Genomic DNA, 24124 nt, shown 5'->3' on the forward strand with positions numbered 1-24124 from the left:
GGCTACCAAAATCATTCTTCTGAAGCTGCTCCCTTTTTTTATTCAAACCTTCCCAGTCCTTTGTCAGCCTCCTCAGCAATTGACAGCAGCCTCCTCTTCCAAGAATAGCTCTGCCTGGAACAAAGAACCTGTGAAGTTTGATTATCCCAGCGATGCTTTCCGGCAGCATATCAGCCTCCTGCCCCTGGGGGAGAGCAAAAAAAGCCTCTCTCCTCTCCATGTAATCCTTGGGATGGAGACAGCCAAGTGAAAATAGGGCAGAGGGAAGGAAGAGATTCCCTTTGAAAAGCCAGAAGGAGGTAAGCAGGTTAAAAGGACACAAACCAGTGACATTTTTCAGGGTGACACCAGAATTTGGGCAGAACCAGCTGGTTTGAAGGTGATTATGGGTGATTCATGCTGGATGCTACTACATGGTGGTTGAGTCATGGGGAAAAGCTCTTGAGTGAGGCAACTCAAAGAAGCCCAACAAGCTTCTGGCGGCTCAACCAAAGTGGCGGCACGTTGCTGACAGAGAAGCCCACGCGTGGTGCTGCAGCTTTGGAGAGGAGAGACTTAAAGCAGCAGCTCTTGTGTGCCTCAGCCTCATGGCAAAGCCTTTAATCCACTAATTCCACCCTAAAACCCTGCAACCAACCAAAACTCACTTGAGGAGCTTGCTCTACGATGACAAAGCCAAACAGGTCCCTTCGCCACCACCAGCAAGATAAGGTCCGGTCTGCAGGATCAGCCAACCCTGCAATTTGCTCCCTGGTTAGATCCCCTCCAGCAGAGCAGCACAGAATTAGTCAAATCATCACTCAGACCTGAAGGCAACCTTGGCTGCTGGTTGTCTTTCAGGATAAACCATCTCACCACAAGCTCTGCTGGAGCTTGGGGGATGACAGGTGGTATTTAGGCATCAACGAGACGTTGTCCTCCTTGTCCTCAGAACTTGGTTTGCCTGTCTTGCATGGCAAAGGGTTTCAAGCGATGCTCAACTGGCAATATCAAAGTGCTCTTTGCACAGACCTCTTGCATAGTTCAGCAGAACATTTACCACCAGAAACCACCAGAACTTCCAAAGTCTGAGCCACACTGGATGTTCTCCAACTAAGTGAAGTGAGTTTAGCTCAGTGTCTATGGAGAACGCCAACAGTCAGCTTGAGGCTGGCTACATAAAGACCATGGGTTTGGTTCTGAGGTGCTTGAAACAAGGTTTATCTAATGTGGAGGCCCCCAAAGAAGGTACCACTTAGAAAAATAATCAAATGAACTAGATTAGATCCAAGGAGGACATCTTTTACACTGGGGTGCTGAGACACTGTCCATGTTGCCCAGATTGATGGTCGATACCTCATCCCTGGAACCATTCCAGGTCAGGTTGTTTGGGGCTCTGTGATAGCATCCTAAAACTGTCACAGGCTCTGAGCAACCTGCTCTAGTTGCAGATGTCCCTGCTCACTGCAGGGGCTTGGACTAGATGAGTTTTGCAGGTCCTTCCAACCCATGATACAGGAGACAAAAAATCATTGAACAGTTAGGGTTGGAAGGCACCTTAAAACATCATCTAGACCAACTGCCCTATGGTGAGCAGGGACATCTGCAACCAGAGCAGGTTGCTCAGAGCCCTGAACAACCTGACCTGGAACAGCTCCAGGGATGGAGCATCTCCCACCTCTCTGGACAACCTCTCCCAGTGTCTCACCACCCACCTTCACTGTAACAAATCTCTGCCTTCTCTCCAGTTTAAATCTCCCTCTTTTAGGTTCAAACCATCACCCCTTGTCCCATCCAGGACCTGATAAAAAGTCCCTCCCCATCTTTAGCTCCCCCTTTAAGTCCTGAAAGGCCACCAGAATGTCTCCTTAGAGCCTCCTCTTCTCCAGGCTGAACAACCCCAACTCTCTCAACCTGTCCTCACACCAGAAGGCTTCCACACTTGAATCATTATCGTGGCCTCCTCTGGACCTGCTCCAGTACATCCATGTCGCTCCAGAGCTGGAGATGCTGCTCCAGGTGCGGTAGGACCCGAAGCAAGCAGAAGAGCTCTGCCAAAAGACAGATAAGCTGTCAGTCCCACCTCAGCTGAACACAGGATCTTCCAGTCCTGACAAAAGACTATTCCAGCTGACTGGGCTACAAATCCCGAAGGAGCAGTGGGAGGCACACAGCAAGGGTGCCTTTGACACAGCTCTGAGCTGCATCGTGCTCGGTACTAGCGACCGCTTCACCCAGCGTGTCCACCCTGCTCACTTCTGCCTTTTCCAGACACTGACTGCTCAGAGACACAGCCGAGCTGGAAGGAAGCTCGCCTGCCAGTCTGAAAATCAATGACCCATGGCTTTCAAAGCCACCATCACGTGGCCTCCAGGGCAGCTACAACTGAGGGAAGATGAGAAGGAGAGAAGAGGAAGAAGAATTCTGCAACATCAAGGGGTTTACCTTGCACACCTCTACCATGGATGGCTGCTCAGGCTGATGAAGGGCACCAGCACCCAGCGTGGTAATCAGGGAATCCCATGCTCCCAGCATCTTGGGAGTTGGAAGGCACCTCTGGAGACTGTCTAGTCCCAGCCCTCTGCTGAAAGCAGGTCACCCACAGCAGGCTGCCCAGGATCACAACGTCCAGGTAGGTTTAGAAGCTCCCCAGAGAAGGCCACTTCACAACTCTCTGGGCAGCCTGCTCCAGGGCTCAGAACTCTCCAAGCCAAGAGGTTGTTCTTGATGGAACCTCCTGGATTCCAGTTTGTGCACATTGCCCTTTGTCCTGTCACTGGGTACCGCTGACAAGACGTCTGGCCCCAGCCTCTTGCCCCCTTCCCTTTAGCTCTTGCTGAGCATTGAGAAGATCCCCTCTCAGGCTGCTCTTCTCCAGCCTGAACAGCCCCAGGGCTCTCAGCCTTTTCAGAGTCTCCACTGGCCTCTCTCCAGTAGTTCCTTGTCTCTCTTGAACTGGGGAGACCAAAAGTAGACACAGGACTCCAGATGCAGTCTCACCAGAGCAGAGTAGAGGAGAACCCTCCTCCACCCACTGGCCACACTCTTCTTCAAGCACCCCCAAGACACCACTGGCCATGAGGGCACATTGCTGTCTCCTGGTGAACTTGTTCCTCACCAGCACTTCCAGGTCCTTCTTCTTGGAGCTGCTAACCAGCAGGTCACCCCTCACCTGTACTGGTGCAGGGGGTTGTTCCTCCCCAGATGCAGGGCTGGCCACACTCTTCTTCAGGCACTAGAGGCAGGTGTGAGAGTGTCCTGGAACAGGTTGCCCAGGAAGGTCATGGATGCCCCTGCCCTGGAGGTGCTCAAGGCTAGATTGGAAGGGACCTTTCAGATCATCTAGTTCCAACCCCCCTGCCATGAGCAAGGACACCTTCCACTAGCCCTGGTTGCTCAAGGCCTCATCCCAACCATCTGGAACTTCCCTGTCTCCTCAGCCTGCTCCCCACTTCATTCCTCATCACTATCAAAGAGCTTCTGCACTGCTCTCACTGCACGCAACTCCGATGTGCTGCCTGGAGCATCCTCTCTCTCCTTCACATCCACTTTTCTTCTTCCTAGGTGATGTCCTTCTCTATTAACACCATGGTTATGATGTTTTTCACTCACATGTCTTCTTTGACAATCAATCCTGTCTTCCTGAGACTTCACCTTGTCCCTGAGACACCACCTTGCCCTGGTTCTTATTCCCAGTCTGCAGCTAGGGTGGAACAACCCCCTGCACCAGTACAGGTGAGGGTGACCTGCTGCAAAGCAGCTCCAAAAAGAAGGACCTGGGAGTGCTGGTGAGGAACAAGTTCACCACGAGCCAGCAATGTCCCCTCATGGCCAGTGGTGTCCTGGGGTGCGTGGGGAAGAGTGGGGCCAGCAGGTTGAGGGAGGTTCTTCTCCCTCTCTACTCTGCCCCAGGGAGGCCACAGCTGGAGCCCTGGGTCCAGTTCTAGGCTCCCCAGTTCAAAAGAGACAGGGAACTGCTGGAGAGAGTTCAGTGAAGACTACAAAGCTGCTGAGGGGCCTGGAGCTTCTCTGTGAGAAGGAAAGGCTGAGAGCCCTGGGGCTGTTGAGCCTGGAGAAGAGCAGCCTGAGAGGGAATCTTCTCAATGCTCAGCAAGAGCTGAAGGGTGGGGGGCAAAGGGATGGGGCTGGGCTCTTCTCAGTGGTGCCCAGTAACAGGATAAGGGGCACTGGGCACAAACTAGAGCCCAGGAGGTTCTACCTGAACAGCAGGAGATACTTTTTTCTCTTTGAGGTGCTGGAGCCCTGGAGCAGGCTGCTCAGAGACTGTAGAGTCTCCTTCTCTGGAAAGATTCCAGACCCCACCAGGACACTTTGATCCTGGGCAAGCTGCTGTGGGTTACCCTGCTTTAGCAGAAGAGTTGGAGTAGATGATCTCCAGAGGTCACTTCCAACACCCAACATGCTGGGATTCTACACAAGAGCTAATGAGGAAAGGAAGGTCTTCTCCTTCCTGGAGGGAGCCATGCCTCTGCCTCCCACAAAAGCTTCCTTGAACAAACAGGAGATAATCAGCCTTTGCATAGCTCCAGGATAAAGATCTTCCCAGAATCTGCTCCCAGAAGATGACAATTCTGGTTCAGCAAACTGCAGGGGAAGAGCATCATTCAGGGAATGGGAAACTCCAGGCTACTTGGCACGGTTTAAGATCCAGATATTTAAACCCTTAGGAAATACTGACCTCAAAGACATTTAAGTTGATGTGCTCCCAACACAGCCAGGATCTGATCTAGCTGAAGATGTCCTTGTTGACTGCAGGGGGCTTTGACAGGATGACCCCTGGGGAGGGGTTTCAAAGCCATGGAGATGTGGTGCTAAGGGACATGGTTTGGTGATGAGCTGGCAGTGCTGGGTGAATGGTTGGACTTGATGATCTTAAAGGTCATTTCCAACCAAAATGATTCCATGGCTCCATGATTGCAACCACGCAGGATGGTCTGAAATGCATTATGAAGAGAAATGAAGCCTTGGATCGCAGCTGTGTGGGTGGAAGGAGATCAATGACTCACTGATAACCTTTAATTACTTCGTTGTGCAGATCTGTCTCCCCCAGTAGCCCCTGTGGGTCCCTTTTCCAAGCTCACAAGTGCTTCCAGGATGAAACCAACCCCAGGACATCTGTTCATGGCAGTGGCATTTGAAATCCCACTGCTCCAGCCTCCCTTTTCCCTATTTTGGTGATTTTGTGCCTTTCATTTCTGTGAAAGGGAACAAAGAAGGGAACTGAATTCAAGTCCTAGTGGTGAGACCTAGAAGAGGGAGGGACAAACCTTAAGATGAGTCTGCTTAGCTTTGAAATGAGCTTGTAGCATGGAGTCATGGAATTGCTTGGGATGGAAGCAACCTTAAAGATCATCAAGTCCAACCATAACCCAGCACTGCCAAGTCACCACTAAAACCATGTCACCTAGTCCAACCCCCCTGCACTCAGCAGGGGTATCTGCAACTAGAGCAGGTTGCTCAGAGCCCAACCCAACCTGACCTGGATTGGCTCCAGGAATCTACTACCTCTTTGGGCAACCTGGGCCAGGGGCTCACGACCTGGTCAGGGTGCTGGGCCAACTTATCTAGACCATGGCTTTCCCAAGGAAGGTTGGAGGGGGATGATCCTTGAGGTCCCTTCCAACCTGAGAGTCTGTAAAATTTCTCCCCTCTCTCCAGTCTGAATCCCTTCTTTTAGTTCCAAACCATCACCCTTGTCCTGTCATAACAGGTCCTGCTAAAAAGTCTCTCCCTATCTTTCTGATCAGCTCCTTGAAGTCCTGAAAGGCTACCAGAAGGTCTCCTCAGAGACTTCTCTTCTCAACAAAGGGTTTCAAATCACTCAGCCCTCAGACACCTTCCTGCCTTGGGAAGGACAATTGGCAATGGCTCCTTTTGGTGTTCAGCTGCTAGCTCTTTGTATGTCTTTGAGAGCCAACCACCAGAAGCCCAGGGTAGCTACTTGAGGACCTCTTGCTCTTCTGTCCATGGCTCCCTTTTTGTGATACCCACATGGACTGCTGGAGACCATGAAGAGTCAACTTGCTCTCTTCTCCACGTGGAATTAACTCCACCAAGGGCTGAAACACGACCTCAACTCCAACAAAACCCCAAGCAGCAAGTCACAGAGGTCACACTTGGTTAAGTGGCAGGGAATGGGAGTCCAGCAGCCTCAATAAACAACCTTCTCCATTCTCTGCTTACCCCAATACCACCACTTTTGGAAGGAAAAACTTTGGGTTTTCCTTCTCCATGCTCCTTTCACCCAAATGCTAACCCTCACCACAAGCCCACTGATCTGGCTGGAGATGCTTGCACAAAAATCCCTCAAGCCTTCTGCTCCAAAGATTGATTGTTCTGCCTGGTGGGTTCTCTTTTTCACTCCCTAACTCTTCCCAGATGTTCCTGACCACATTCAACATTGCTGGAGCAAGAGGCCTTTGTGGGCTTGTTCTGTGAGGGCTTTCTAAAGCCTCAGCCACCACAATGGCACGTGGAGAAGGCTCCACAGGACCTCCTTCTCCCTCTATCTTTGAGGGGATGGAGATTCACAGATGTCCACGTTAGATTAAAGGCAGCAAAGAAGCTTATGAAGCAGAGCAGCATCCAGAAAGGCAACTTCAGGACTCCAAAAGGACTTAGGAGTCAGCTTACTGACCAATGAAGCTGATGATACACCCCTGGGTCCTCTGCAGCCTCGCCTGTGGGCTTGGTCAGCTTCAGATGCATCCCTTAAGGTGAGTAACTTGGCAGATGGACACCAAAACCAGTCCCAGTACAACAAAAGAAACCAAGACCACCACTAAAAAAGATGTGGACAACATGGAGAGGGTACAGAGAAGATACGGACAGGCTGGAAGAGAGTCCAGATAAGATGTGGACAAGGTAGAGACAGCGCAGTTAGAAAGTGTCCAGAGGAAGCTGTGGGCAGGCTGGAAAAGGGTCCACAGAAGGGCTGCCAAAGTGATCCAAGGACTGGAAGGTGCCAGATGAGGAAAGGCTGGGTTTGTTCAGCCTAGAGAAAAGTGGCTTGTGGGGGACCTCATCACCATGTTCCAGGATTTAAAGGGTGGCTACAAAGAGGATGGAGACTCCCTTTTGACAAGGGGGCAGATGGAAAAGATCAGGGGTGATGGGCACAGGTTACTGCTGGGGACATTCAAGTTGGGACACAAGAGGCCAATTTTTCAAAGCAAGCACAATCATCCATTAGAATGATCCCCAGGGAAGTGAAGGAGTCTCCAACATTGGACACTTGGAAGATTCCACTTGACATGGTGCTGGGCCATCTTCCCTAGACTGTGCTTGTGCCAAGAAAGGTTGGACCAGGTGATCCTTCAGGTCCTTTCCAATCTGGGATCCTAGGATTCTTTGAATACACCCAAAAGGGCTGTCAAGGCCTGTCCCAGGCTGCCCAGGGCAGTGGTGGAGTTCCCATCCCTGGGAGGGGGGGGTTAAAAGCTGTGGAGATGTGGTGCTGAGGTCATGGGCTGGTGGTGACCTGGCAGTGCCAGATCAATGGTTGGGCTTGATGATCTTAAAGACCTTTCCCAACCCAAACAATTTGATGATTCCATGATTTTATGACTTGATGATCTTGGATGAGGCCTTGAGCAACCTGGTCTAGTGGAACTAGATACACTCCAGGGGCCCCTCTAATACAAACCATTCTATGAATCTATGAACTGTATGGGAAGTTGTCTCAGCCTTGCAAGAATCTCTATGGGCAGATCAATGAAAATCACAGACCTGCAGGTTGAGTTTGCAGAGTCAGGGCCCTTCCTGCCTGGTGGGGAGCTTGGGTTGCCACACACGCTGCCCGTGGAAGTCATTTAGATTCAAGCACAGAGTGAAGAGGGAAGATCAATAAAAATGCAATGAGGCAGAGAGAGAAATGTCACCACCTTGGAAGAGGAAGCCCAGCCACCACAGGCAGCAGAACAAACAGAGCTGGCATCTGGAGGCTACACCAACAAGGAGCTCAGAGATCTTTTGGGGGGTCTTGATGGTAAAGAGGGAGGATACTCTATGGTCACACCATGTCATGGCCCAGAGAGCTGAGACCCCAGGTTCTGGTGTTACTGCACCACATCGAGGACTCCTCTCTTTCCAGCTGTAGAATGGGAACTGTGGTGAGGTTGTTCAGCCTGGAGAAGGCTGCAGAGAGACCTTCTGGTGGCCCTTCAGGACTGCAGAAGAGCTGGAGACAAGAGTTCTTAGCAGGGTCTGTTGTGACAGGACAACAGGTGATGGTCTGAAACTCAAGGAGGGAGATTTAGACTGGAGAGATGGAAGAAATTTGTTATGCCAGGGTGGTGAGACCCTGGCCCAGGTTTCCCAGAGATGTGGTAGCTGCCCCATCCCTGGAACCATTCCAGGTCAGGCTGTTTGGGGTTCTGGGCAACCTGCTCTAGTTGCAGACATCCTTCTGACTTCAGTGGGGCAGGGGACTTGGTGACCTTTAAGGGTCCTTTCCAACCCAAACCAGTCTGGGATTCCAAGATCCAAGACTGGTGGCCATGACACCAGCAAACCACTCATGCAACCTTCCTCCACATCCCATTCAAGCCCAGATAGTATCAATGCTCCACCACTTCCACCTCCATAAGGCTTTTCTGCACATTCAAACTGTGTTAAAAAGTCAACAACTTCAAACATCAGCCAGAAGTCCAAAAGCTCTGCTGCACACCAGAAGCGGAACTTCAGTCTAGATTCAGTCCAGGAAGAAAAACCCTTCCAGGCTCACACTGGCTATAAAATCCAAGCAGCAAAACCTTCTCCTTCTGACAGCCTATTTCAGGCCTCATTGACCACAGCTTTGATGAGCTGTTAATCAACCATCAGAAGCTTCCATGTCCTTCACTGCAGTAAGAGAGGTTTCTGCTCTTGAAATGTCACCCATGGATAACTGCACCTCACAGCTGATGAGACCTCACCATCCCTTCCCACATCTCCTTCCCATCTATTGTTTAAAAATACTTTAACAGCCTCATAAAATGACTTTGATGCCATTTCAGAGCCTCCCTGTCACCTGCCCATCAGCTGGGATGGCACCAAAAGCCAGAGTGATGGATGTGGCTCCCTAAAAATTGGCATCCATCCAGCAGGATTTGGTTCTTGTGGAGGTGCTTGTGAGTGTGCTCAAAGGGTAGGAGCCACGCCAGCAGCAATAAGGACATCTGACAAGGTTTCTGCTGAGGGAACCTCCTGGGTTCCAGTATGTGCCCATTGTCACTTGTCCTGTCACTGGGCACCACTGACATGAGTCTGGTCCCAGCCTCTTGCTGTGATTCCTTGAGGTTAGAGAAACAGGAATGGGCAAGGACTTAGAGGAAAGAGGCACCTGGAGAATATGGTTCATAGATTCATAGAATCATAGAATGGTTTGGGTTGGAAAGGACATTAAAGGTGATTTAGTTCCAACCCCAGGCCACAGGCAGGAACACCTTCCACTAGCCCAGATTGCTCAAGGCCTCAAGGTTCTTCCAAGTGGTGATAAATGGGGGAAAATCTGCTTCTCAGGGGTGAGGGGATGAGTAAGAGCTAATTCCAAGGGCATGAAGCAGATGCTGTCAAGGGGATGCTCCACTTCTTCCCCTCAGCACCTGGAGGACATTTATCCCTCACTTGCATCTTGCCAACAGCTTGGATTTGTTGGAAAGTGTGGCAAAAGGATAACAAATATTCCAGCAGAAAATGTTTGGTTTGGAGAAGATGCTGAGTAGGGCCGAGGAGAGGTCTGGGCTCAATGAGTTATCTAGAGCATGTAAGGAAATAAGCAGTGAAGCAAAAAAGCAGAAGGGAAGAGCTTCAGAAGACAGGGAGAAGGAATCATTGTGAAAAATCAATCACATTTTGGAACAAAAAGATCACCCTAAGGTTTGTAGTCATCTCTATCAGTGGCCAGAATAGAACAGAACAAACCAGGTTGGAAGAGACCTTCAAGACGAAGCTCTTGCAGATCTAGGACCAACAGGGCCCAACCAAACCACCATAAAGGTACTTCTGTACGTGGAGAGTGGCCCCAAGCTGACCCTAAACCCCCCAGAGCTGAGGTTTTATGATCCACCCCCCAAAGCCAACCTCTTCCATGGTGAACCTTCAGCTGGTTTCTACAGCAGCTTAACTCCTGGATTCAGCCCAGTCCCCGAAGACCTCTTGGTTACTTGATGGTTTTGGTTTGGGTTGTGGGCTTCTGTTTAAAGGTTATTGGCTAGAGACTGCAGTGTTTTTCCTTAAGCTACAACAGGTGAGCTGTGAAAACCTTCATCTTTCAGAAGAGGAACATCTGACCACAAGTCTTTGGTCTCAATATGGTTGTCAGAAGGGTTTGAGTCTTTGGCAAGACTTGAGTCTCGCCCAAACCGGTCTTTAACCAAGACACCAATTGAGGAGACAAGATGCCTCCCCTCCAGATTACAGCTTACCTAGAAACTCATCCAGAAGAACTTGCCCTGGACCTTCACCTTCACCAGCCTAAGTGCAGACTGAGGAGTCAGAGGAGAAGCAATGGTCAAGTCAGTTGACCTGAAGAAGCAGCAGCTACCAGAGGACATTGCTGGTAGAGGGATTTAAGAAGCTGCTCCTTGCTGGGGAGCGAAGTTGCCTACACCAACATGCTGCATATTTTTACAGCTCAAGATGCCAAGTCAACAATCATTTCATAGAACCACAGAATGGTTTGGTTTGGAAGGGGCCTTAAAGATCATCTAGTTCCAACCTCCCTCTCGTGGTGGGGACAACTTCCACTAGACCAGGTTGCTCAAGGCCTCATCCAACCTGGTCTTGAACACCTCCAGCCAGGGGGCACCCATGACCACCCCAGACAACCTGTTCCAGTGTCTCACCAATTTCCCCAGGTGATAACTGCCACGTGGTGGGGGGAGCAGATGGAGCATAAAGACTTGATCATGACCAAAGTAGGTCACCTTCAAATCCAGGAGTAGAATTGTGGATTCACCTAACCATTTCAGGTAAAGTGGGACCTGGTGCTCTGGGTAACCTGCGATAGTTGAAGATGTACATCCTCACTTAGTATCATAGTATCAGTCAGGGTTGGAAGGGACTACAAGGATCATCTAGTTCCAACCCCCCTGCCATGGGCAGGGACACCCCACACTAGATCAGCCTGGCCAGAGCCTCAGCCAGCCTGGGCTTAAACACCTCCAGGGACAGGGCCCCAACCACCTCCCTGGACACCCCATTCCAGGGCTTCACCACTCTCATGGGGAAGAACTTCCCCCTCACATCCAGCCTTCATGCGGGTTGGACTAGATGACCTTTGAAGTCTCTTCCAACCCAAACCAGTCTGCAGTCCTCCTATAAGTGGATTAAGAGTCTCCAAGTCCCAATGGAGAGAGGAGATGTAGACATCACAATCACTGGCAATGAGGCAGCTTGCAGCTGCTGAAAGCCCTCAAGAGTCAGGCTTAGGAGAACATGGAGGCTCTCACAGATGGGCTGCTGGGATTGTCCCAGATTTCCCCAGGTTTTGTCACCATGAAAAAGCTGAAGGAGCAGCTCCACAAACCAACAGGCACCCGAGCGAGCATCGGCGGCACTGTGCTCGCTGCCCTTGGGGCAGCACAAGCCCAGGAGGCCTGATGCCATCTGACCATGCATGAGTTCATCTTATCTCCCTAGCTTTCCAGAAGCATCCAGAAAATGATTAATTTTCCACAAAATCCATGGAGATTTGTTTCATTATGGTTGTTTCACAGAAGATCTGGGGTTTGATTACACCATTTAAGTGTCTGGAAACCACCAGCTTCTCCAGCCCAGCACTCTTCTCAACCAGCAGGTCCTTTAATCCTGCTTCAAGGTGATGCCATCTCAGCACTCATGGAGTCAGAGCCCATCACCCCTGGTCCAAAACACCCAACACAGGTCAAGAGGAATGAGGCAGAAGGTTTAAATCAGGCCATCCACGTGACCTCTATCATCTCATTGCTCCTCTGCTGCCAAGCCCATTAGCATGCATTAACATACCTTCACTAATAAAGCTGCTCTAGACTATGTCCAGCCTCACTGCTAAGTTTCACAGCACCAGCAGCCATCAAAGACTAACCACAAAAGCCACTTTGTGGTTGCAAGCAGAGCAGAAAGTGGTTCCTGTAGCAACAACACAGCAGCGGCGACAAAAATCACTCCCCAAAAATCAAGGTAAAAAAGTGGGCACCCCCCAAAAAGAATCCCAAAACCCAAGATGAAAACTGTGCACCCCCCAAAAAAACAGACACCTAACATCAAGAGAACCCTCCTGGATCCACCAAGCAGCTGCTCCTTGTGATGGAGATCAGGAAAACCTTTTGTGCAAGGCAACAATGGGGGCAACCTTTAACAGTCCAGATCTCAGAGGTCTCCTTCCAGTTTTCCAGCTTGGACTTGATCATCTTAAAGGTCTTTTTTTCCAACCTAACTGCTGGTTCTCTGACCCCTCCCTGTTCCCACCAACCAACAACCCCACAGTGGGACCCTCTCCTCCTGACAAAGACACAGTTGGCAACTGATTTACCCTGCTGGATTCTCCTGCATCTCCTCTCCCACCTTTGATTCAGCTGTAAGCTACAAATATCTGTGATGCTTCTTCTGGGCTCTTGGCCAACTGGCTGCATCTTCTCTCCCTTGCTCCCTGGGAGCTGCAGGTGACAGGACACGGTGGCATTTCTGCTTCTCGTACTAGGATGGTTAATGACCTAATTTAAGCCGTGGAAGGTAGAGCTGGAATTGCAGTCAGAGGTTCCTCAAACCAAGTTAAGGGCGAATCAGCTGCGAGAGCTGCTTGGGCCCCTTCTTCTCAGAAACACTAATGAGACCAGGAGCAGAGGACATTTGGTCCCTCCCCTCTTTTTAAGCTACTGAGGAATCTTGATGCCTCAAAGCTCCTTTGAACTCCAGCTCCAGCTCCTTTAGATGAGAGCTAGCTGAAGACATCTGGCTTACAGACAAGCCAGACCTTGGTCTGTCTTGATCTGCAGAGAGGGAAAAATAGATCTGGGTGGGAAGTTCCCTGTCAGCAGCTCCTTTGGACTTCCCCAGAGATGGAGGGGCCTCAACATCTGCCTTTTATCCCAAAGGAAGAGCATGGAAATTCTGCCTCCAACTCAAACCCAATTCAAGTGGTTGGGATTAAGATTCAAGAGTCATTTAGACTTGAAAGCCACCCCAGGTACTGGTGGAATGAGGTGGTGCTGCCATCAGGGACTCAAATCCCATCTTGGAGGTAAATTTTAGGCTGGGAATATAGCTGTCAATGAGCAGAAAAGGCGACCTACAAAACCTCACAGGAGATGTCTGGAGGAAGGGTAATGACACTGGACATTCTGAGTTTTCTTCTCTTCCCCCATCTTAAGCAGGGGGAAGAAATATCATAGAATCAGAGCATCATTGAGGTTGCAAAGACCTCCAAGATCCTGGAATCCAACTACTAACCCAGCACTGCCAGGGCACCACTAAACCATGGCCCTCAGCACCACATCACCACAGCTATCAAACACCTCCAGGGATGAAGCCTCCACCACTGCCCTGAGCAGCCTGGACAACCCTTTCCATGAAGAAATTATTCCTCATGTCCAGCCTAAATCCAGCCTGGAGCAACTTGAGACCATTTCCTCTTGTCTTGTCCCTTATTCCTTGGGAGAAGAAACTGACCCCCACCTGGCTGCAACTTCCTTTCAGGGAGTTGTAGAGAGCCAAAAGGTCTCCCCTCAGTCTCCTCTGCTCCAGAGGACTCCAGGTCCTTCAGCTGCTCCCCTCCAGCCCTGTTCTCCAGCCCCTTCCCCAGCTTTGTTGCACTTCTGTGGAAATGCTCCAGTCCCTCAATGTCCTTCTCGGCATGAGGGGCCCAAAACTGAACGCAGGACTCAAGGTGTGGTCTCAACAGTGCCCAGTCCAAGGAAACCATCCCAGCCCTGCTCCTGCTGGCCACACTCTTTCAGGTCCAACCCAGGCTGCTGGTGGCCTCCTCACACTTGGGCACACTCTGACTCATCTCCAGCCACTGTCACCAACCTCAGGTCCTTTCCCAACAGGCAGCTCCCAGCCACTCTGGAGAACACCACTGGCAACTGACCACCAACTGGAGGTAACTCCCTTCCTCACCACTCCTTGGTTCCAGTCACCCAGACAGGTTTTGCATCCAGCTCTAATTCCATCCCTTAGCCCTTCCCTGAGAGCAATCTTCACTGACAAAGCTACCAGAGGCATTTCTTCATCAACAGAAGCTCACAGCTCACAAGCACAAACCAAGATCTTGGAGCAATCCACATCTCCAAGCACTAACCACCACCTTTTGTCACAGCCCCCCTCTTCCAAAGTCAGCAGAGAGAGTTTTGCAGCAGCCTGATGATGGCAAATGGTGAGGGTGTTGGTTCCTCCACTCTCCCCTTCCTCACAGCACACCAATCCTCTTTCAGATGCAGGAGACCAGCTCTGCAGCAAGGTTCAGTCCCCTTGTTTTGAAGGATCATGTGGTTAGATGAACATTCAGCTGCAGATCCCACCTAGGGTAGGTATTTGATGCCATCAACCCACCACCCATGGTGGACGTCACCCCACCACCCGGGGAGGAGACCAAACCTCCTTCCTTGATGGAGATCAGCCCACCCCCTGTGGTGGAAATCAACCTCCACCCATGGAGAAGATGAAGCCAGCATGCATGGAGGGCAACAGCATGGCCACCATCCTGCTGGCACGCAGCGCAGCGTCACATTTTGCTCACCACGGCCCTACCCAAGCCACCTGCTGCTGGCAGGTAGCTGAAAGCTCCCCCACGAGCTTCTCACTTCAATCATCTGGGATTGAAAATCTACACCAGCTTGTTTTTTTCGTTCCTCTATCCCCCCCCCACCTCACCCCACCCCTGAAGCTCACCCAGCTGCGTGTGGCAGGTGAGGAACCAGAGGCACAGCAGCTGCGGGTTTCTCTGTAGAGGTCACTCAAGGGTTGATTAAAAACCCTAAAGACGGCCAAGGAAGTGGGGGGGGGGGGGGATAAAGAAATAAACGTTTTGTGTGTGTCCCCCCCCCAAATCCTGCATTTTCTTTTGCAGCTGAAGCCCCAAAATCCTGCAGGGTTTTTTTTTTGCAGCTGGAAAATGCGGGGCTGGGGGAAAGCAGCAGGAGCAGCGCAGCGAGGAGGAGGTGGGGGGAAGGATGAAAAATCCCACCCAAAACCCCAACCAGTGCATGAGAGAGACAAAATACCCTCCCACCCCAGCACAAACCACCTCAACTCAACCACTGAACCTCCCCCAAATCTCTGCGCATCCTGCAGCAGCCCCCCTCCCCCCATCGCCAGCCCCTGCAGCCCCCCCCCCCAGCCCTGCCCGCACCCCTTTCCCACCGCATCCCTGCATCCACACCCACCCCAGCACCACCTTGCTGCGTTCCCCCCGACAAGGACCCCCCCCATTCGCCCTGCCACACCTTACCCCTCCCTAAAAACACCTCCCATGCCTGCCGCCCCGCGCCGGGTGGGATCCATCCCGATCCAAAGCCTCCTCCCTACGGCATCCATAGGGCACAGGAGGGGATCCAGCCCCCTCCAAAACCTCCCCGATAGATCCAGCCCCCTTCAGAACCTCCCCACAGGGCTCAGGAGGGGACCCAGCCCCTCCGCAGGGAGCAAGATAGAATCCAGCACCCCTCTCCATGGGAACCAGGGGAGGATCCAGCTCCTTCATCACCCCTTCAAGGGGAGCAAGGTGGGATCCAGCCCCTCCAGAACCCATTCCATAACGAGAATAGGGGAATCCAGCCCCTCTGTAGGGTACAGGATGCATCCAGCCCCTCCAGAACCCCTTTCGTAGGCAGCAGGGTGGGATCCAGCCCCTCCAGAACGCCTTCCATAAGGAGCTAGGTGGGATCCAGCCCCTTCAAAACCCCTTCCATAGAGAGAAGAGGGAGAGAAGGGTGGGATACAACCTCGCCAGAAGGAATAAGGTGGGATCCAACCCCTCCATGAGCAGCCGGGTAGGATCCAGCCTCCCTTTTACCAATACCCCCTTGGAAATCAGGGTGGGGTTGGGATCCTTTCGGGTCGGGATCTCTCCTGCCCCCCACCTCCTTCCTGCATCCAGCCCCCTCCTCATGCACCAAAAGCCTGGGGGTGAGATTGACGTTCGCCCATACCCACCCCGGGAGCGCAGGGTGGGGTCCAGATGCAAGCCTACCCCCGGGAACAGCCCGAGAAGAACCCAGGGCGCTGCTGACACCCCCCTCAGAACATTCCAACCCCCCCCAAGCACCCAGAAGGCAAAAGAAAGAGAAGGAAGCATCTCCCTCCTCCAGAAGGGGCAGGGAAACACCTGAAGGTGAGGGGTAGGGGGTCACAAGCAGCCCAAAGCAGGGGTGACACCCCCACAAACCGCTACAGGGATCATCTATAAGGGAGAGGGAAGGCAAAGTCCCCCAAGGGCTAGAGAAAGGAGCCTAGACCACCCCCTCGGCTCCCACGGGAGGGGGCACAGCCCCCCGCACCCCCCCCGGTGCCGCTGCGGGCGGTCTAGGCCGCTTCGACCTGGAGGTGCAGCCCCTTGTAGGCCTCAGCATCTCCCCCCCCAAACCTCAATTCCCACCCCCCCGCGATGCCGGTTCTCACCTCTCCGCCATGTTCCCGCCGGTCCTACCGCTCGTAGGCGGTGATCCCAAGCCCGCTTAGATCTCCCATGGTGATCATCGCTGCATTCCCCCTCTCAATAATCGATTAATCGATCCGAAATCACCACCCCCCCCCCCCCCGCGCAACCTCACGACTTGAACCCCGCGGCCGCTCCCGCCGCTGACTCGAGCCCGACGCTCGCGCACACCCCCAACCCCCCCCCTCCCCCCCCATCGAACCCCTCCCCGCGCGCGCACCGCGTCCCGCCGTCACCCGGCGACGAAGGCGGCTCAACCAATAGGGAACTAAGGAGGGGGCGGAACCAGCAAAGGAACACGCCTATTCATTTTAAGCCCCGCCTTAAGCTCCACCCCCTCCTCATTAGACTGATGGGAGCGGTAGTTCGGCTGTGAGCGCCTAGTGCGCATGAGCATGGAATAGCCGGGGGGGGGGGGGGGGGGAGGGATACGCACACGCAAGGCGAGGGTGTTACGTAAGCGCTGTAGGCAAGCGTACGGAAGGTTAACGTCTACGCCGCACGCTATATAAGGAGAGTAAGATACGTATGCGTACCGAACGCGTGTGCGTAAATCGCGTTACGTAGGCGTACCGAACGCTAACGTACGCTTAGCACACGGAGGGTACCGCACGCATGCGTAGAGGAGGGTGTACGTAAGGCGCCGTACGCATGTGCAACGAAGATTGCCGTACGCATGTGCAACGAACATGTAACTTAGGTTTTGTCTGTTGTCTAGGGGGAGTACGAGACGCATGCGTGCGTGCATGGGCAGTACGTGTATGTGCGTGAAGGCTGCGTGCGTGTGCATGGGCCGTGCATAGGCATGCATGTGTTTGTGTGTAGACTGCATGTGTGTGCATGGGTAGTGCACACATGCTGCAGACAGCTGTCCACATGTGCATGGCCAGTACAGGCATGTGCACAGGGCACATCTGTATGCACGTCTGCACGTGTGTGCACACTATGTTCACGGCTGCATGTGCATGCATGCCAGGTATAAGTGTGGTGGGAGATGCCCCATCCCTGGAACCATTCCAGGTCAGATTGTTTGGGGCTCTGAGCAGCCCCCTCTGGTTGCAGATGTCCCTGCTGACAGCAGGGGGGTTGCACTACATGGCCTTCAAAGATCCCTTCCAACCCAACCCAGATGATGATTCTCTCAACTTTCCTGAGGTCAAGGAAAGTAACTGCAGGGACCTGACTGTCCCTATGTAATTGCAATGTCCTACACCACCCTTGCTTGGAAAACCACCTTGAGACCCCACCTGGAGCCCTTCATCCAGTTCTGGAGTCCTCACCAGAGGAGAGACATGGACTTGTCAGAGCTGGGCCAGAGGAGGTCATGGAGATGATCCAAGGGCTGGAACCCCTGTGGTGTGAGGCCAGGCTGAGAGAGTTGAGATTGTTAACGCCTGGGGAAGGGTCCCGGGAGACCTTCTGGTGGCCACTTAGGACTTAAAGGGGGCTACAGGAAGACTGGGGAGGGACCTGATTGGGAGTGCAGAGATAGGATCAGGGGTGATGTTTTCAAACTAAAACCAAGATTTAGATGAGATACAAAAGTGAAATTCTTCAATGTGAGGGTGGTGAGACCCTGGCCCAGGTTGCCCAGAGAGCAGGTAGATGCTCCATTGCTGGAACCATTCCAGGTCTGTTTGTTTGGGGCTATGAGCAACCTGTTTTAGGTGGGGATATCCCTGCTGACTGCAGAGGGGTTGGACTGGATGACCTTTAAGGTCCCTCTGAACCCATTTGATTATTCTGTGTGTGGGAGAATGGCAGAGACATATCCTCAGTCCCAGAATGGTCCTCTTCTAGATGATGCCAAGTCCATCAGTCACAGACACCTATCCAGGCAGGAAAACCAGTTACAGAACCTCAGCTCCCTAACCTGGAGCTCACTGAAGCTCACAGACCTGAGTTCTGAGAGCAAGCATTGTTCTCTGCTGGTCTCTTCCAGACCAAGGCCTACCTTCAACTCTGTGTCTTGTTTTCTGAGAACCTTGAAGCAATTTGCTTTGTCTTGTGATGGAGGCAAGATGCCAAAATCTCAAGCCTATGAATATCTGCTGTCTCTGTTACCATGGAAACAGAAGACTATTATGTTTTAATTTTCACAAGCTATATACAGACTTCAACAATCTCTCAATGATTCAACAAGAGAAGGAACCTTCCATGAAGGCAGGTCTGAAAAGCTGCAGCAGCATCAACCTTGACAGCTCCACCTCCTTTAGATTTCCCACATCTGTGTCAAACGTGGTGTTGCATTGTGCTGAGATGTTCTGGGATCCCTCAGGGGTTGCTGGGGCATGAATTAATGGGCATGACCTTGAAGGCAAGCCCAGGGACAGCTTTGTCCACCTCTAACCTGGCAACTGGGATAGTTTCTCGCTGCCAAGAAGCACTCAGAAGCAGCATCCTTGTGGTGCCAAGGCCACCACTAAAACATGTCCCATGGCACCACATCTGCACAGCCTCCCCATCCCTCCAGCCCTGGACAGCCTGGTCCAGGGCTTGACAACCCTTTCCATCAAGAAATTCTTCCTCATAGCCAACTTAAACCTCCCCTGGTGCAAATTGAGGCCATTTGCTCTTGCCCTATGCCTTGTTCCTTGGGAGAAGAGACCAACCTCTACCAGTCTCCAACCTCCTTTCTGAGATTTGCACACACTCAAAAGGTCTTCCCTCAGCCTCCCATTTTCCAGGCTGAACAAGCCCAGGTCCCTCAGCTGCTCCTCACCAGAGTTGTGCTCCAACCCCCTCACCAGCTTCATTGCCCTTTTCTGGACCTGCTCCAGCACCTCAGTGTCCTTCTGGGAGTGAGTGGCCCGAAAAGTGAACACAGGATGGGAGGTGTGGCCTCCACAGTGCCCCATGGTGTCAGGGCATGGTCACTGTCCTGGTTCTGCTGGTCACACTCTTGCTGATCCAAGCCAGGAGGCTGGAGTCTGCCTTGGCAACCTGAGCACAAGCTGGCTGATCTCCAGCTGGATACTGAACAATGTCTCCAGGTCCTTTTCCTTGGTGATAAGCAAGTGGGGGGGCAACCAAAGATCTTCAGTGGCCAGAGGTCAAGGGTTAAGTGCCCAGGCTGAGAAGGCAGAGAGCTAAAAGGGTGGCAGAGGGGAATGTGACCAAACTGCCACCTTCGTGGCCACACAGCCCCACAGGAGCTTCACCAGCGCAGCCAAGCAGGGCCAAGGGCCTGCTCCTGCTTCTGGTCCTAAGGACCTCAGGGAGCCCACACTAAGCAGGCAGCTGACCTTACAGAGGGGGCTTTCTGTGTGACCTCAGATCAGAGAGATGGTTGCTTGGAGACCCCTCACAGGTGCTCTAGAGACCTTGCAGCAAGAAGTATGCTAGTCCAGACCCTGCAGTGAAGAAGGAGATGGTGTCCTGAGGCTCCTCCCCAGGGGATGAGTTGAGGATGCCATAGGAAGGTAAGAGCATGGCCCAGGGACAACCTACTGGGTGGAATGACACTGGCCAGGCAGATGGCCCAGAAAGGACCCAGCCCAGCATCACCTGAAGGTTCCAAATCAAGGCTGGTGTTCAGCTGGGCAGCCTGTAGAGAGACTTGGCCAGAGGCATTGCAGAGGAAAGCTGTTGTGTTGGAGCCTTTCTGTGAAGCACTGCTGGGGCTGTGTCAAAATCCTGACACTGCCAAGGTACCAGTGGGGGGTGTTGCTGGTGGCATATTTCTGAGGAGAGCTCTTGTGGACCTTTTTGATCCACTGCAAAGGCCTGGTGAGCCCAGGCCTTGAAAAGAAATTCAGAGGAGGCTTCTGGGTCAGGTCTGCAGGAGAAGTTTATTGAGGGCAAAGCAGAGGGCAGAGGCAGGAGCAGCAAGGGCCAGGAAGGGAGGCGGTGTGAGGGGCAAGCAGGGCGAGCATGAGGCCAGGGGCTTGTGTTGCAGGAGCTGTTGCAGGCTGTGTGTGGGGTCAGGGGGGTGTGCAGGGCCCTCAGCAGAGGTAGCAGCCTCTTGCGGCGCCGCAGCCATAGCCCAGGCCAGCCAAGCCGTAGCCGTAGCCGAAGGCGCCGGAGGAGATGGGCACTCCCTGGGCGTTGAGCTCGGTGCCCAGGGCAGCCCCTGAGGAGGATCCGACGGCGGTGCTCTGGGGGAAGGAGGTGAGGATGGGTCCTGGCAGGGTGACCAGCACGGGGGAAGGCTGGATGAAGACGCGGGAGTCCTGGCACTGCCTGACGCAGGGCTCGTTGCAGCTGTTGGCCAGCGGGGTGGGTCCGCAGGGGCGGCAGCGGTCGTAGCAGGCCATGGCTGTGGGGTGGAGGGGCCCTGGAAGAGAGAGAGGCTGTGGAGGGAGCGCAGGGGCTCGGGGGTGTGAGAGAGGGGGGCTCCCTGGGGCAGGAGCAGGAGGGTGAGGGGCTGGAGGCTGACCTGGTGGAGGGAGCAGAGCGCAGGAGAAGGCGTCAGGAGGCGTCTGGGAGGGAGAGAGGCGCTGGGCCGGCTTTATGCTGGCAGGGCTGGCAGCAGAGGGGAGCCCAGCCCAGCAGAGGTGGGGTGTCAGCAGTGAGGTCACGGCGTGGCACTGGGGTGCTGTGGTTTGTGGCTGCCCTGTGGCCAGGGGGTCTCATTTCCTGGCGGCCCTGCAATGGCTCCTCTGGCCCTGTTGGTTGTGAGCAAAGAGGGAGCTGTGTGTCAGCTGCAGCCTGGAGGCTGCCTTGGGCACAGCAGTTCCTCAGTGGTGGAGCCTTCTGTTCTGAGAGGAGTAAGCTGTGAGGTCAGCAGCTCTGCCACCCTGGAGTTGCAGAGGGCACACTTGGCCTTGTTTAGTAACCTGCTTGACAAAGTATCTTGGGGGCCGTCCTGAAGGGCACAGGAGTCCAGGATGACCAGGCATGACATTCTTAAAGCAGGACCTCTTGGTGGCTCAGCAGCAGGTCATAGAGTCACAGAATCAGAGAGTTGTTTTGATTGGAAAGCACATCTAAGAGCATCCAGTCTAACCATTGACCTAGCCCCACCATGGACATTAAATGATGTCCCAAAGTGCCATGTGCACAGGTTTCTTGAACACTTCCTGGAGAAAGAGAAGTCATTGGGAAGGGGCAGGCTGGCTGCACGGAGACCTTTGGCTGGAGATCTTGCACCATCCCTGTGTGACTGTTATACCCAAGACAGCCTCCAGGCTGCAGCTGACACCCAGCTCCCTCTTTGCTCACAACCAACAGGGCCAGAGGAGCCATTGCAGGGCCGCCAGGAAATGAGACCCCCTGGCCACAGGGCAGCCACAAACCACAGCACCCCAGTGCCATGCCGTGACCTCACTGCTGACACCCCACCTCTGCTGGGCTGGGCTCCCCTCTGCTGCCAGCCCTGCCAGCATAAAGCCGGCCCAGCGCCTCTCTCCCTCCCAGACGCCTCCTGACGCCTTCTCCTGCGCTCTGCTCCCTCCACCAGGTCAGCCTCCAGCCCCTCACCCTCCTGCTCCTGCCCCAGGGAGCCCCCCTCTCTCACACCCCCGAGCCCCTGCGCTCCCTCCACAGCCTCTCTCTCTTCCAGGGCCCCTCCACCCCACAGCCATGGCCTGCTACGACCGCTGCCGCCCCTGCGGACCCACCCCGCTGGCCAACAGCTGCAACGAGCCCTGCGTCAGGCAGTGCCAGGACTCCCGCGTCTTCATCCAGCCTTCCCCCGTGCTGGTCACCCTGCCAGGACCCATCCTCACCTCCTTCCCCCAGAGCACCGCCGTCGGATCCTCCTCAGGGGCTGCCCTGGGCACCGAGCTCAACGCCCAGGGAGTGCCCATCTCCTCCGGCGCCTTCGGCTACGGCTACGGCTTGGCTGGCCTGGGCTATGGCTGCGGCGCCGCAAGAGGCTGCTACCTCTGCTGAGGGCCCTGCACACCCCCCTGACCCCACACACAGCCTGCAACAGCTCCTGCAACACAAGCCCCTGGCCTCATGCTCGCCCTGCTTGCCCCTCACACCGCCTCCCTTCCTGGCCCTTGCTGCTCCTGCCTCTGCCCTCTGCTTTGCCCTCAATAAACTTCTCCTGCAGACCTGACCCAGAAGCCTCCTCTGAATTTCTTCTCCCAAGCCTCTGACAGCCACACAGGGGACAGTGTCTGGGCTCAAGAGCCCATGGGGGTGGGTGGGAAAGGCCCACAAGGCCTCTCATAGGAAGGAGTGACCATTATGACCTCTAGACACTCAGTCTAGCACCTGGACTCTTCCCGAATGTACCACAAGTCCACCGCTTGCTCCCCGCCTTCAAGCACTCTCCTGCACACCCTTCCAAGGAATTCAGCCTGCTCCAGGGACACTTGGCTGAATCTCCTCCCACCAGCCAGGCTGGACAAGCCCAACTCTCTCAGCTTGGCCTCATCTTCTTAGCCTGCTCTCGATCCACTCCAACACCTCCATGTCCTTCCTGGCCTGGGGGCCCCACAGCTCAACCCCACACTGCAGCTGAGGTCTCATGACACTTGAGTAAGCATGGAGCATCACCTCCCTTGACCTGCTGCTCATGCAGCATCTCGTCCCTGCAGCCTGTCAGCCACACCACACAGCTTGCTGTCATCCACAGACTTGCTGAGGCTGCCTGGATCCCATGTCACCAACAAAGACCTTAATTAATCCTGCTCCCAAGCTGCACCTCTGAGGGACACCGCTCCTTACTGGTCTCCACCTGTACAGCAAACCTTGGACCACAACTCTTTGAGTGTGGCCAGCCAGACTATTCCTTATCCACCAACCTCTCCACCCAGCAAGTCCACAGCTTGTCACTTGAGAGACTTGGCTGTTGTGCAGGACACTGACAATCGCTTTGCACACGGCCAGGTAGGTGACATCAGGTGCTCTGCCCTTACCCACCAGCACTCCAACCCTCTTGCAGAAGGCCACCAAATTTGTCAGGCACATTGAGAGCTTCGTGAGGCCATGCTGGTTGTCACTGAGCTCCTCTCTGTTCTCTGCTCATCCTGCCACAGTCTCCAGGAAGATCTTCTCCATAGTGTTGCTGGGCACAGTGGTGATGCTGTCAGGCCTGCAGTCAAGCTCAGTCTTCCTCTTCAGCCTCCTCCCATGGCCACCACCTGCTGCCACCTGGCTGCTGGGCACTCTTACACATTACCCAGGGCATGGAGGAGGATGTCCAACACTGGGCCCCACTGATATGAGTGCTGGGCTCCACCACTTGAGACTTGCCCCAGCCAGATTTTGGGGCACTCATCAGAAGCCTCTGGGCCCAGAGCTTCAGCCCTTTGCAGTCCACCTCACTGGCCACTCACACAGCATGCTCCTGGCCAGCTTCTGGAGGAGCATGCACTGTAGCAAGTGTCACAGCTTTACAGAGTGCAACATCAGCCACAGCTCTCTGTCCATCCACAAAGCCACTCAGTTCCATGCAGAACACGTGGAGGATGGCCAAGGACAGCTGCCCTACTAGAGCCCAGGCTGACAACTGCCCATCCCCTTCTGGGATTTCAGGAGCCTGGCAGAGCTTTCCAGGAGGATTTTCTGCAGAACCTGCCCTAGAGACAACATCAGGCTCACCAGGCTCTAACA

General features: G+C 53.7%; 3 protein-coding genes across 6 annotated transcripts in view; 1 reads left to right on the plus strand and 2 right to left on the minus strand.

Moving 5' to 3' along the window:
* ARHGAP39 (Rho GTPase activating protein 39) overlaps nt 1-16699 on the minus strand; it is a 107447-nt gene extending 90748 nt beyond the window's left edge. For both annotated transcript variants that reach the window (XM_068161128.1, XM_068161127.1), the window contains exon 1: nt 16579-16699. In XM_068161128.1, the coding sequence (XP_068017229.1) occupies nt 16579-16589 (11 nt within the window). In that variant the 5' untranslated portion in view covers nt 16590-16699. The remainder of the gene's footprint in view (nt 1-16578) is intronic.
* LOC137452605 (feather beta keratin-like) lies at nt 15607-22616 on the plus strand. 2 transcript variants are annotated; one of them, XM_068161132.1, is made up of 3 exons: nt 15607-15682; nt 21788-22016; nt 22119-22616. In XM_068161132.1, the coding sequence occupies exon 3, from the start codon at nt 22139-22141 to the stop codon at nt 22448-22450; it is 312 nt and encodes a 103-aa protein (XP_068017233.1). In that variant the 5' UTR covers nt 15607-15682; nt 21788-22016; nt 22119-22138; the 3' UTR covers nt 22451-22616. The 2 variants fall into 2 exon arrangements, with proteins under 2 accessions (XP_068017233.1, XP_068017234.1); XM_068161133.1 differs by lacking the exon at nt 15607-15682 and adding an exon at nt 17099-17132.
* LOC137452604 (feather beta keratin-like) overlaps nt 20394-24124 on the minus strand; it is a 43092-nt gene continuing 39361 nt past the window's right edge. The window contains exons 2-3 of one of the 2 annotated variants that reach the window (XM_068161130.1): nt 20994-21222; nt 20394-20891 (exon numbers count right to left, since the gene is read on the minus strand). In XM_068161130.1, coding sequence (XP_068017231.1) covers nt 20560-20871 — 312 coding nt within the window. In that variant the 5' untranslated portion in view covers nt 20872-20891; nt 20994-21222 and the 3' untranslated portion in view covers nt 20394-20559. The remainder of the gene's footprint in view (nt 20892-20993; nt 21223-24124) is intronic. The other variant, XM_068161131.1, reaches the window with a different exon arrangement.

Source organism: Melanerpes formicivorus, unplaced genomic scaffold (genome assembly GCF_026170545.1).
Source record: "Melanerpes formicivorus ecotype bairdi unplaced genomic scaffold, bMelFor1.0.p_v2 SCAF_56, whole genome shotgun sequence".
Taxonomy (NCBI): Eukaryota; Metazoa; Chordata; class Aves; order Piciformes; family Picidae; genus Melanerpes; species Melanerpes formicivorus.

Bases quoted from the DNA above. Each gene is read 5' to 3' on its own strand.
- LOC137452605 (XM_068161132.1), top strand. From the start codon at position 22,139: ATGGCCTGCTACGACCGCTGCCGCCCCTGCGGACCCACCCCGCTGGCC.